The 14,495-nt window shown below is 44.6% G+C and overlaps 2 protein-coding genes across 2 annotated transcripts; both read left to right on the forward strand.

The window, feature by feature from the left end:
- The first annotated feature begins 321 nt into the window (after positions 1–321).
- LOC147986674 (FCS-Like Zinc finger 6-like) lies at positions 322–1,132 on the forward strand. Its single transcript, XM_087544879.1, has one exon. It carries the CDS (start codon positions 517–519, stop codon positions 874–876), a length of 360 nt encoding a protein of 119 aa, XP_087401005.1. The 5' UTR covers positions 322–516; the 3' UTR covers positions 877–1,132.
- A 3,779-nt stretch (positions 1,133–4,911) lies between these two features.
- LOC147986675 (FCS-Like Zinc finger 2-like) lies at positions 4,912–5,753 on the forward strand. The gene has a single exon (XM_087544880.1). The coding sequence runs from the start codon at positions 5,057–5,059 to the stop codon at positions 5,357–5,359; it is 303 nt and encodes a 100-aa protein (XP_087401006.1). The 5' UTR covers positions 4,912–5,056; the 3' UTR covers positions 5,360–5,753.
- Positions 5,754–14,495: the final 8,742 nt, after the last annotated feature.

The following is a 14,495-nucleotide window of genomic DNA, read 5'->3' on the forward strand; positions in this document are numbered from 1 at the left end:
CAACTACTACTTCAGTACTTGTATTTCCAATCCAATCAGTGATCAGTGGATGGTATTGGTGTCGTACTCCAAGACTATGGGCGCTGGCACACAGGTTTGGGGTACATGGAGGGCGACGTCGCTGGACCGACCTCTGTACGTTGCTATCGGTGGCCGCGACCCTGTCCACGTCGCCCGGACATAACATGGTTCCCGTCGTTTTCGCCGCCGTGGAGCCACGTCTGCCATCCGGCGGGGCGGCGGGCCACCCACCGTATGGCGCCGTGGGTCCGTGTCGGAGCCCGGGAATAAAGAAACCGAGCCGCTCCATCGTCCATGGTATTTGCCTGACCCTTTGGGCTCGTCGTCTCTCCCGCACCGGACCTCTTCTCTCCTGGCATTCGCAAGTCGCAACCATTGAACCATATAATACCCAGACACCTAGTTTGGTTCAGCACAGCAAACACTCGACCTCCCACTCCCGGCGCGTAGCACCGCACGCACTGCGAAGTTATTAGCTACACACACGGACACACGATGGCCTGCGCCTTCTTCTTCGACGCCGAGCCGGTCGGCGAGCCCGGCGTGCACGCCCTGGACGCGTGCGCGCTCTGCACCAAGCCGCTGGCAAGGGACAGCGACATCTTCATGTACAAGGGGGACACGCCCTTCTGCAGCGACGACTGCCGACACGAGCAGATGCAGCTCGACGCCGCCTGCGCCAGGCAGGCGGCCAGGGCGTGCACGCCGGGAGTCATGGGAGGTGCCCGTCGCGAGCTAACCGGTGACAGGGCGAAGCTGCCTACGCACTTGAGCCAACAAGATCTACGTGCACGAAGCCGCCGCTGCCCGTGTCCAACTGATCAGCGCGGGATCGAAGAGACTCTCCTTTGTTGAAGAAGCTAACCGCGGCCGGGTCATCGGAGTTGCTCACGGCAGGCCGGCGCTCCACGGGCCGGCGGTCAAGTGATTTGGCATAAACGCAGCGGAAAAAGAGCTGGAGTGGATCTGAAGAAGCCATTCAATCAAGATTCCCTCAGCTCTCTCCTTTTTTTTCTTCGTTAATATTAGTTCTGTATGAGAGCGAATTTGCAGTGGCACTTTCACTGGGTAAACTATCAAGCGAATTGGCATATAACATGCCTTTCTGCAATCCTGTTTCTGTTCATGATTCAGCGCGCTAATGGGATTTTGTAAGCTAAACCATTGGAGGTTTACCACACGATTTAAAACTGAATTTTGTTCTAGACCTGGGGTGTCAAAAATTAAAACTGTCTACATCGACTGAGCATCAACAAGACAACTCCTGCAGTCCTACTTTTGGCCTTATTTAGGAACTAGAATCGTACGCGCGCTTTGCCGCGCCAGCTTTTTCTAACTATTTATCTATTTGCTCATTAGTTCTCAGATAAATCCTTTACTTATATCAATCAATGGACCGATCGTTGTTGTTCGTTTTCTATGGGACTTTTTGTATTTTTAGCTTCCATGATTTTGTGGTGTTGCAGGAGGATATTAGTCCAAAAGAAACATATAGAGATTTCCAGAAGCAAAGGCACATGGTCACCAAAACTTGGTAGGGTATTAGTCATTTTTTACAGCTTCACGGCAATTGTTCTTCACAAAAATGAAATCATAGACGAACTACCAAAAATATCCATAGGTAGTGGTCGGCGTCACCCATGTCCTAGACCTTCAGGGCCAAACCATAATACCGGACAAGGATGAAGCTAAAAATAAAATTCTATGGAATCAGCTCTATAAACAAAGCAGTCGTGTTCACAAATAAACACTGTGGTTCCTGTATGACTCTCTTGAAAAAGCAACAACTGAAGTACAAACCATTGATGAGTTGTTATGGCTAAATGACAGTTACAACCCAGTGATGAAACAACTTCGATCCGAATCTATGATTGATTCTTACTTTAGAGCACAACATGCAAATTCAGATTCAAACTTGAAGATAAAATCTCCATGGAATTTGCTACTTGTTCAGCATGGAGCAAGTAAGATCAAATTCAAATATGTTCGAGAAAGAAGAATGGGTGAGGTGGGGGAGGGGGAGAGGGATCAATAGTTGTGATGCATACTTTGTCGACGGCAACGTGTCGAGGAAGACCGGATCCTGAAGTCAGCGTGCATCCCTCACCAGCCCATCGCTGGCCGCGTGTATATGAGCGCTTGCGTCTGTAGTGTGTTAAAAAAAATGTGTGACACATCAACTTATACACAGATAGCCGGCCGTACCGATAATTCCCCTCATTTATAGAAGCGACGCATCACCAAAATACGTGTAACTAGGAGTGCACCAAGCGGTAAACAACTCCCAACTCACCTGCTGACAGTCATGGTCAATTTCATCTCTTCAACCCCGAGCTACCACAACCCTCACATTCAAGGGAGCATAGTAACTCTAGTGATCTCAACTCCCTGCAATGCTGGAATTACATTGTTTTGCGTATTGTGTGTGATGGGCTCACCCTGTGTTCGTGCATAGAGCTAGACATTCCATGGGCCGGGCTTCGCCGGGCCTAGCCTTTAACAAACCTAGCCCGAAATGTCTAGTGTGAGCCAGTACTAAATGTACAATGCTGTCTAGTATACGTGTTTGTAAAAGCAGTCTGATTTTATCAGGTGAAGAAGAAGGATAATATATTTTGAATGTGACTTTATTCCGGTTGATCCTTCTGTGTCCACTTGCATTTCCCTTATACTGACTATTTGTTTTTTCATAGTGTACAGTAAAAACTCAAACGCAATTTAGGTATTACTATCTCTGTACCAAAATATGAGATTCTTTTTGTAGGCTAAACTAGCCAACAAAAATGTCTTATATGTTGATACGGAGGGAGTAGAACGGACGGAGCGAAGTTTTATTTGTAAAGTACGAAAAAGAACACTAGTGAAGAGAGTTGAATTCTTCTGTTTCACATAGAAAAACATTTCGGACAGATTCATCCAAATAATTACAGTTTTCCAGAGGTAAACAAAACCTTATAATAATCAGTAAACTAGCAAAGACTGCTAAAAAAATGCAGAACATTCAAGTGGAAGTGGTGAGTGGTGACAATCCAATTTGCGGTTTCTTTGAACATTTCGTACTACTTTTGTTGTGTTTCTTTGTGGGTGTATCGCGTCTCCTCTAGTCATGGCTGAGTCACTGAAAATTGTGTGAGCGAGCAATGACCTTGCCGGAAGATGTGGACGTGCAACCGAAGATGCGCCCAGCCCGGTCAGCACCATGCAGGCTGTGACTCACTTGCATGCGGAGCACATCCTATCATTGTGTCCACCCTCTCCGCGTCAAACAAAAACCAGCCGCTTTAGCAGACTAGCTGTAGTGCCCACTCTCCAACCAAAACCATCAACCAAATTCTGAAGTCACTACAAAGAAAGGAGTTCTTATAAAATTTGCGGAGGCGAGCGTGCAACCATTTCCCACCGTGCGCGTCGGCTACTAGTATTCCTCGTTGCAGAAATAGATGTATCTAAAACTAAAATACATCTAAATACATCTATACCTGCGATAAGTAATTTCGAACGTAAAAAGTATTAGTATAGCAGTGTGTTGTGCGCCGGTCACTGTCAGCTGAGCAAGGTTACTTTGCAGACTGCAAAGATTACGTGCAGCTGCTCCACGGTTAAGCCAGGCGCTAAACAAATTGGGCGCGCAGATCTCGAGAGAGCTGACCCCAGGACGAAGCCTGCCCGCCTGCCGGCAATGCGAGTACTACTAGCGTATTCACAAAAACCACACGTACACTACACACGCTCACTCCCAAAAACTCCAGTGGAATCTTCAGGCGCGTGCAACTGTAAAGTTGCAGTCTGCAAGGTGCATCCCCCTTGGCTCGAAACCTGCTCGGCAACCCCGAGGATGAGACCAACTGGCAGCCTCTCGATTAAACAACACACATCTCATCAGGCTGGTGGTAATGGAAAGTACTCCCTCCGTTCCTAAATACTTGTCTTTCTAGGCATTTTAACAAGTGACTACATACGGAGCAAAATGAGTGAATCTACACTCTAAAATATGTCTACATACATCCGTATGTAGTAGTCATTTAAAATGTCTAGAAAAACAAGTATTTGGGAACGGAGGGAGTATCATATAGTAGTATCATGCATATGATACTAGTGTATGATACTATTTCTCTAATGCATAGTATCATATATTAGTATCATGTAGTATTTTATTTATTGACATGCATGACACAAAGTAGCATAGCATTTATTATGATACTTCATCATCTTTTTCTTCATTTAATGCTATGACACTTTATCAAAAATGCCTAGTTGACATGCATGATACTACTAATTATGATACTACCATTATGACCAGCCTCAAGTCATGATCATTTTGCCCAAAGTTTTCAGTGGACTGGATCTCCTGCGGCCGGGTGCACGCGTCGGGTTGCTTGTGGGCGCAGGGTGCGTGACAAGATTTGTAAGCGTGCCGAGCTCCCAGTGTCTCGGCTACTGCACATAAGATGCTGCCTGTAGCCGTGGCGCGCATGCACTGCACCTCCCTAAAATTCCTGTACAGGGAAGCACCGCCTAGTAGTAAAAAAAAGAAGAAATGGCATCAGTTTTTTTTGTTTTTTTACTCGGATCTTTCGCCAAAAGAAAAAGTAGAGCGAGCATTTTTTGTTCAGGGGTACTTCAGTACTTGTATTTCGTTCCCAATCGGCCCATGGTATTGGTGTCCTACTCCAAGACTACGGGCGCTAGCACACAGGTTTGGGGTGCATGAAGGGCGACGTCTCTGGAGCTACCTCTCTACGTTGCTATCGGTGGCCGCGACCAGTCCACGTCGCCCGGACATACATGCTTCCCGTCGTTTTCGCCGCCGGGCCACCCACCGCATGGCGCCATGGGTCCGTGGTCGGGGCGCGAATAAAGAAACCGAACCGCCTCAGCGCATGGGATTGCCTGGCCCTGTGTGCTCGTCCCGCCCGCGCCGAGCCTGTTTTCTCCTCGCCGGTCCGTGTTCGTCCCGGCGTAGCCATATATACCCAGACCCCAGTTTGGTTCAGCACAGCAAGCACTCAACCTCCCACTCCCGGCGCACCAACCCATGGCCGCATCGGTAGCCTGCGCCTTCTTCTTCGACGCCGAGCCGGTCGGCGAGCCCGGCGTGCACGCCCTGGACGCGTGCGCGCTCTGCACCAAGCCGCTGGCAAGGGACAGCGACATCTTCATGTACAGAGGGGACACGCCCTTCTGCAGCGACGAGTGCCGGCACGAGCAGATGCAGCTGGACGCCGCCTGCGCCAGGCAGGCGGCCAGGGCGGCCGCCCGGAGGCAGAAGCAGTTCTCTTCAGCAACGGAGTCCGGGCGTGCACGCCGGGAGTCCTGGGAGGTGTCCGTCGCGAGCTAAGCGGCGAGAGTGGCGGAGACCGTATGTACTTGAGCTAACAAGCTCTGCATGGAAGAAGCTGCCGTTGCCCTATCAGCGCGAGATCGAGGAGACTCTCCTTGGTTGAAGAAGCAAGACGCGGGCTATCGGACTCGCTTACGGCAGCGTCGGCAGGCCGCCGGTCAAGTGATTTGGGCATAAACGCAGCGGAAAGGAGCTGGACTGGATCTGAAGAAGTCAAACAACAAGATTCTCCACGCAATTAGGCGGCCCATGTGTGCCCCGAGCAGTCCCTCGGCTCTCCTTTTCTCCTGCGTCAGTGTAACTTCTGTATGATTCCGAATTTGCTTTAGGCAATAGCACTTTCACTGGGTAAACTATCAAGCGAATCGACATATAACATGTCTTTGTGCAATCTCGTTTCTGTTCACGATTCAGCGTGCTCACGGGATTTAGCAAAGCTAAAACGTTGGATGCCAAAAACTGAATTTTGTTCTAGACATGGGGTGCCAAAAACCGAATCCCCATACTAATCTGATTGCTAAACTCGGTCGACAAAAATTAAAAGAGTCTCGGTCCACTAAAGCATCGTCAAGCCAATTCCTAGAGTCTAGTTTTGGCTTTGATCGGTGAAATCAAGCGTTCACTTCAAGGAGACGAGACTTTAAAATTGCTGCCATATGTGATCAAAAAGTTGTTTGCCATAGACTTGCTCAGCTGGGGGGTTCTTCCACTCGTGCAGCTGTCTGGTTGCCCTCAAGTCTTGATGAGATTGTTAGCCTCTGTGGCCAAACCATCCATTAATATAATCTCTTTTACCCGCAAGAAAGAAAAAAAATTGCATTGCTTTTGCGTATTGTGTGGGCCAATTTATATCTTGCTTATAGCGAGATATCTCGACGAAGGTTTTACCCCCCACCTGTAGCTACTGGGCCGGTCCATTCTTCGTTTCTTTTTCTTGTTGGCTTGTTTTGATCGAATTTGCCTGTTTCGTTAGCTGGGTTACAATTGCTAGTTTTCATTTCCGATTGTTTTCTGTTTTTTCATAGTTTTTTTTTCTGCTTTTTTCTTCATCGATTATATTCATTTCATTCTCGGTTTTTAGTGTTTCTTTCTTATATTTTCTTTCTTTGTTGTTTTTCCTTTGATCTTCATCGTTTCTTTCTTGGTTCTCACTGTTTTATGAGTTATTCTTTATTTTTATTTTTTTACTTCTTGATTTTTATTGTTTTATGCTTTTCTTTCCTAGTTTCGTTGTTTCTTTCTAGGTTTTCATCGATTTTCTTTGCTTTCTTGTTTTTTTTCTCAGCTTTCTTCGTACCCATTCTTCTGCAAATTGGTTCTCTTTGATTTTTCTTTTCATTTCTGCATTTCTTTGTTTTTCTTTTGGTTTTAGTGGGTTTTCTTTGTTTTTATTAGTTTCTTTGTCGATTTTCATCCTTTTTCTTTTTTTCCTAAACACTTGTCATCTTTTTTCAGTACACGTTCGACATTTGTCGTATGTATCAGAACAATATTTTATATACATATTTAGAATTTTTAAAGACATGATTAAAATTTTTGATTTACATTTGAGGATTTGTTATATATCTAATACATCTTTTTAATAGATGTTCCACATTTTTCGAATACAATATTAACCTTTTCGAATGCCTGGTCAATGATTTTCTTGTACACATTTTCTTTTTACAAATGCTTGATAAAACTTTGTAAATACAAGATTAACATATTTTAATACATGCTAAAAAACTGTATACATTTAAAAAAAATTCAAATGCTTGATTAACATTTTTAAAATAGAAGATTAACATTTTTATTACATGGTCAATGTTTTATACACATTTAACATTTTTGAAGTATTTGATTAAAAAATGTAAAAACTTCTTTTTTTACAAATGCTTTGATTAACCTATTTTCAAATACATTATCAACTTTTTTCACAATGTATATTGTTTTTACATTTCTCATACAAACACGAGAAACATTTTATCCAGACATATTTAACATTTTTCTAACAATTAGTTCACAATTTTTCAAATGTTAAGTGTTTTTTGTAAATATTTATGTAGAATACTTGTAAGTATAAACAAAGCTAAAAAATAACGTGAAAATAAAAAACAAATAAACGAGGCTGTGGCCTCCAGCGCACCTAGGCCGACCCATCTCACGCTCCCCTTTACACAAGGCTTCCCTACATCTCGCTATAAGCGAGACATAGGGGTGATCCCACTATGTGTTCATGCATAGAGCTAGACGTTCCACGGACCGGGCTTCTTCGGGCCTAGCCTTTTACAAACTAGGACAAATTTGTCTAGTGTGAGCCAATCTTAAATGTACAATAGTGTTAGTAGGAGTTTGTAAAATTACCTCAGGGAAAAGAGGTGTTTGTAAAAGCAAATTTGATTTCGCCTCCCTCTGCCTACTGTTCCGGTGACTGGTGGCGGGGAGTTGAATCACGATGCCACAGCTCCGGTTAGTAGTTTAGATTAGTGTTTTTAGTCCTTCCAGGTGCGGCGGTCGGGCTTCTAGCGCCGCTTCTTCTTGAAGTTTGTCTCCCGAGCTTGTAAGTGCATCTAGTGTCACCCCTAGTTGGTTTTGGAGTATTGACGACAAACCTAGTTGAGGGACTAATGTGTTTGTGAGAATTGCAGGATAACACAGGTAGAAATCCCTCATTGATTCAGTTTTCTTACCGGAGATGACCCCTAAAAATGTATGAAGACTGAAGTCAAAAGTGGTATGTGAAGACATTCACATTGAAGACTATGACAAGAGAAGACATCGCGTGAATACTATGGAGCGCGAAGACTTAGTTGTTTCGTCGTTCTTTTTCTTCTTTGTTGAGTCATAGGAACCACCGTACTGTTAAGTGGGGTCCAAGTGAACCAGTCAGAATGACTGAAGTGATGCTTAAGCAAAATTCTATGTCTTCGAGCGAAGACAATGAGAGCAAATCTTATCCAGAGCTGGATAAGTCAGCTTTGCTTGTAGCTCAAGTAAAGTTGCCGTGTGTGTTTGAAATCTGACCGTTGGAACACGTGTCAGTTCCTTAGTGACCCAGGGTCATTTCGGACAAATCAGGTCGGGTTGCCTAGTGGCTATAAATAGCCCACCCCCTACACCATAAATTTGTTGGCTGCTCAGAGTTAGTGCACGGCTTTTGTCGTTGAGAGCAACCCATCTCGAAGCTTTTGAGAGAGAAATCCTTGCGAGGATAAAGCCCTAAATACCCAGAGCCAAAGAGTGTTAGGCATCACTTAAGTCTTCCTGTCTGTGTGATCTGAAGACTTATTACACTTGAGGATTGTGAATCCTCCAGCCGGTTAGGCGTCGCGTTCTGAGCATCCAAGAGTCATTGTGGATCGCCGGTGAACGAAGTCTGTGAAGGTTTGGAAGTCTACCTTGAAGACTTACCAGAGTAATTGGGCGAGGACTGGGTGCCCTTAGCTCAAGGGGAATAAGTTGAAGACACGGTCTTCTGAGTTGAATCTCAGCCTCCCTAACCAGACGTACAGTTGTCACAGCAACTGGAACTGGTCCAACAAATCATTATCTTCAACGAGCCACTGGTTCTATCCTTCCCATCTCTTTATTTACAGATTGGTCCTTGTGAAGTCATTGCCTATTTGCATTATCTATTTGTCTTCACTGTGTGACTGCTTGTTCTGATTGGCTTCGTACTATCTTCCATCCTGATCTATACTGCATAGCTGCTATTAGTCATTGTGCTTTCATTTCATTTAATACTTGACTATAGCTTGCTTAGTGTAGTCTACCTTCCACTGCATGGTAATAGGTTTATTTCTATCGTTTGTCTTCGAAACCTTCATGTTTTGAAGACTTTCATAAAAATCGCCTATTCACCCCTCTCTAGTCGATCACTAGCACTTTTAATTGGTATCAGAGCAAGGTACTCCCTTGTTCTGTGTGATTCGGTTTAACCACCTGGAGTTTTAGCTATGTCGACTGCAGGGATAATCAAAGTCTTCGCTGCGTGCCCAGTCATGGAACTGAATATCCCTACTGGAAGAATAAGATGCGCATGCATCTGGAAGCCATTGATGTCGACCTCTGGTATGTCGTCAAGAATGGCGTCCCCAAGGCTGGTGAAGGTGTCACCGCTGCTGATGTCAAGAAGTCGTTCAACTGGATTTCACTGACAAGAACATCATCTGTGGTCATCTGACCAAAGGACAGTATGGTCGTGTGAGTGCTCTGGAAACATCCAAGCTAGTCTGGGACTGGCTCTCCAAAGTCAACGAAGGCGTCTCAACCCAGAGAGATCAAAGAATCAGTGTCCTTCGCAACCTCTTCAACCGCTTCAAGAGAAACGACAATGAGAATGTTCAGCTCACGTTTGATCGACTCACTAACATCACAAATGAGTTTCAAGCTCTCGGCGCTACTAAGATCACCAAGCATGAAGTCATCAAGACACTCCTGAGATCACTTGACAGCTCGTTTGACACCCTAGCCCTGATGATTCAAGAACGCCCTGACTTCAAGACACTCGATCCGTCTGACATACTTGAAAGGCTCAACACACATGAGTTTCAGCTTTCTGAGAAAAGAGACATCTACGGTCCCAACTATGGTCGAACTCGTGCTTTGAAGGCAAAAGCTGTTTCCTCATCTGAAGAAGAATCTGATTGTAGTTTTGATGATCCTGAAGACATTGGAAAGGAGCTTGCTATGCTTGTGAAGAAGTTCCAGAAATTCATCAAGAAGAAAGGCTTCAGAAAGTCCTCACGATCCAGCTTAAGGAATGATGAAGTTTCTGCTCATGACTACAAGAAGAGAACATGCCACAAGTGCAAGAAACCAGGTCACTAAATCTTTGAGTGTCCGCAGTGGGACAATGAGAACAACAACAAGAAGAAGAGCAAGGAATATGATTCTGACGACAAGAAGAAGAAGAAATACTCAAAGTCTTCTTCCAAGTCTTCATCAAAGTCTTCTTCACACAAGAAGAGCTCATCTGGCAAGGCTCGTTAGTTTGTTGGCAAGGAAATGGATTCAGAGGAGGAGTCTACTTCTGAGGAGGCGGAGGTGGAGTCTGAGGAGGAGTCCGATTCTGGCGTTGCAAGTCTGGCTACAGCCTACGTTGCCAAGTCCATCTTCAACACTGAAGACAATGACTTCATCACCGATGCCGATGCCAATGACAAGGACAACTCCGCTCCCACCTACTGCTTCATGGCACGCGGTGCCAAGGTAAACTCATGCACTACTCACTATCAAACATCCAGTGAAGATGACTCTGATTGTGGTTCCAAACCCAGCTACAAAACACTTGCTAAAATTGCAACCAAACAACAGAAAGCTATGGAACATATTCAAAAACTGTTAGACAAAAGCGATGACCTTTTAGACGCTGAAATGACTCGATCTTAGTCCTTAATTGAAGACATAAAAAATCTTCATGTTAAGTATGAGGAACTTGAAAGTCGTCATGAAACGCTCTCAACAACTCATGAAAAGCTTTCCTATGATTATCTTCAAAGGAAGCAAGATCTTGAGAAATTGAGAGCGGCTCATGAAGATCTTCAAAAGGAAAACGAGTCACTTCGCGCCAAACAGATCAGTTCCGCTCAGGAAGTATTTGAACCACCATGTCTTAAATGCATTGAGCGTGACAACGCTACTTCTGTTGCTGGATGTTCTACTGCTTCTACTGTTGCAATATCTTCAACTGTTGATGTGGTAACTAACCCCTCTGCTGAGGATGCCACTGCTATTGCTGATGAAAATGCTAGGTTGAAGACATTGCTTGAAACAGGGATGTACAAAAGTCTCAAAGGGCATCAGACACTATGTGATGTCCTCAAAAGGCAGATCCTGAACCGAAACCCTAGGAAAGAGGGTGTTGGGTTCGAAAGGAAAATGAATGCTGATGGCTCTTACTGGAAACCTGAGCAGTACCCCAGAACCACATGGGTTGCTGCAAAGGAACCTTCAGTGGATCCATCCACCCTATCTAACTTCACTTGTGCTAATCCCATTGTTATTGATGAATCCTTTGATGCAAACTATAAAATGTTTAAGAATCATAATGGTGAAGTGTTTGCCAGGTATATTGGTACTAACTACAGGAATGGGCCACCTATGAAGAAAGTCTGGGTGCCGAAAAAGTGTCTGGAAAATCTTTCCGTGTATGTCGTCTTGACACCACAAGTGAAGAAGACAAACCCCAGACCGCGGGCTTCATATGGTCCAAAGGCTTCATGCAGACAGAGGACTCACCTGAGTCGCACTAACGGAAATGTTTTGCAGGGAAACCATACTCAGGCCTATGAATATGAGCGCGTTTCATCAAACCGCCATGTTCATAAGACCAAGAACTACTCTGCTTATTCTTATGAGTACTATTGTCCACCTGCAAGACTATTTTCTAGGGCTCCAAAGCCAAAGTTCTCTGATGCTGCACTTAGACTCATTGCTTCGAAGCCACCCTTGAAGATGTGGGTGGCTAAGAAAGCTCAACTCTCTTTTGCAGGGAAGGGTCTCCAGCCGAAAATTAAATGCGTCTGAAGCTATTGCTGGGGACCTTAAAAATCTTGTAGGGCACAAGATCAAATGCTCAAATGGTCTTATTATGTATTTTGTTCCTGAGTCGCTTGCTACTTGCCCTATCTGTCCTAACCTCGATCTAAGCTTTCATAATCCACTTGCTCGTCAAATGTTTATGCTTCACAATTCTCTTCGTGAAGCCTATCCCCCTAACTGCACTGTAGGGTATGACACCAGCTGCTTCAGAATGGATTATTGACAGTGGATGTACTAATCACATGACTGGCAAGCGAAGTCTTCTCATGGACTCAACCTTACGTCCATCTGACAAGAGTCACATCACATTTGCTGATACTGGTAAAAGTAAGGTATTGGGTCTAGGTAGAGTTGCAATATCAAGGGATCAGCACATGGATAAAGTGATGCTTGTTGAATCCCTTGGTTTCAACTTAATGTCTGTCTCAATGCTTTGCAATTTGAATATGATTGTGATGTTTGGAGAATATCGTTGCCTTGGTCTAATGGAATCTGACAAGTCTCTAGTCTTTGAAGGGTATCGGAAAGATGATTTGTACATGGTAGATTTCTCAGTAGGACCACAGCTTGCCGTATGTCTTCTTGCGAAAGCTTCAGAATGCTGGCTCTGGCATCGGAGGCTAGGGCATGCTGGCATGAGGAATTTGCACACTCTTGCAAAGAAGAAGCATATCATAGGCATCGAGGGCGTCAAGTTCAAGAAGGATCACTTATGCAGTGCCTGCGAAGCTGGAAATATGACGAGGGCCAAGCATCCCTCGAAGACAATCATGACAACGACTCAACCCTTCGAACTGCTACACATGGACCTCTTCGGTCCCATTCACTACTCAACTCTTACTACTACTGCTTGTCTCTATGGCTTCGTCATTATTGATGATTATTCAAGATATACATGGGTGCATATAATCCTCTACAAGAGTGAAGTGCAGGATGTATTCAGACGCTTCGCCAATCGAGCCATGAACAACTATGGCGTCAAGATCAAGCACATCAGAAGTGACAATGGCACTGAATTCAAGAACACCGGCCTCGACACTTATTTTGATACTTTGGGCATCACTCATGAGTTCTCAGCTCCGTACACGCCGCAGCAGAATGGCATCATGGAACGCACAAATAGAACACTCATTGAGATGGCCCGAACGATGCTCGATGAATACAAGACTCCAAGAAAGTTCTGGCCCGAAGCCATTGATACTGCATGCCATGTCATCAACCGTGTTTATCTTCACAAGCTTCTGAACAAAACATCCTATGAGCTCCTCACTGGTAAGAAGCCAAATGTCAGTTACTTCAGAGTATTTGGTGCCAGGTGCTGGATCAAGGATCCACATCACACTTCAAAATTTGCACCGAAAGCACATGAAGGTTTTATGCTTGGTTACGGAAAGGATTCGGACTCCTATAGAGTCTTTAACCTCTTTCACTATAAAGTGGTTGAAACTGTGGATGTGCGGTTCGATGAGACTAACGGCTCGCAAAGAGAGCACCTGCCAAATGTGCTAGATGAAGTTCCATCTAGTGAATCTATCAAGCTTATGGGAACTGGAGAAATCATACCGTCTGAAGCACAACCCGAAGAGGAACTCATCATCTCTGCACCTGATCAACCTGAAGACAATACTCAGCCTGAAGACAATCCTTCTAACGATGACAATGATCAGCAAGAGCAAAATCTTCGTCCCGTTCATCCTCGTGTTGCAAATGAACTAAAGATCGAGAAAATAATTGATAGCATCAATGCACCTGGTCCACTCACTCGTTCAAGGGAAACCCAACTAGCAAATTTCTGTGGGCACTTCGCATTCGTCTCAATATCTGAACCCAAGAAAGTTGATGAAGCCTTCATGGAACCTGAATGGATTCAAGCTATGTAAGAAGAGCTTCAACAGTTTGAGCTGAATAATGTATGGGAACTGGTCAAGCGTCCTGATCCTCGTAAGCACAGTATCATAGGCACTAAATGGATATATCGCAACAAGCAAGATGAGCATGGTCAAGTTGTCAGAAACAAGGCTCGTCTCGTTGCTCAAGGATACACTCAAGTTGAAGGAATTGACTTCGATGAAACATTTGCTCCCGTGGCTAGGCTTGAAGCTATACGCATGCTGCTGGCCTATGCAAATCATCATAACATTCTTATGTATCAAATGGATGTGAAGAGTGCCTTTCTCAATGGCAAGATTGAAGAAGAAGTGTATCTTGCACAACCGCCTGGCTTTGAAGATCCAAAACATCCTGACATGGTTTACAAGCTCAACAAGGCACTGTATGGCCTCAAACAAGCCCCTCGTGCTTGGTATGACACACTCAAGGACTTCCTGAAGAGCAAAGGTTTCAAACCTGGTTCCCTGGATCCCACGCTCTTCACGAAGACATATGATGGTGAACTATTTGTGTGCCAAATATATGTGGATGACATTATCTTCGGCTGCACTAATCAGAAATACAGTGATGAGTTTGGATACATGATGCAAGAGAAACATCAGATGTCCATGATGGGTGAGCTGAAGTTCTTCCTTGGTCTTCAAATACGACAGCAACGCAACGACATCTTCATATCTCAAGAGAAATACCTCAAGGATTGCCTGAAGAAGTTTGGAATGCA

Source organism: Triticum urartu, chromosome 2A, assembly GCF_056163025.1.
Source record: "Triticum urartu cultivar PI428250 chromosome 2A, HENAU_Tu73, whole genome shotgun sequence".
Classification (NCBI taxonomy): domain Eukaryota; kingdom Viridiplantae; phylum Streptophyta; class Magnoliopsida; order Poales; family Poaceae; genus Triticum; species Triticum urartu.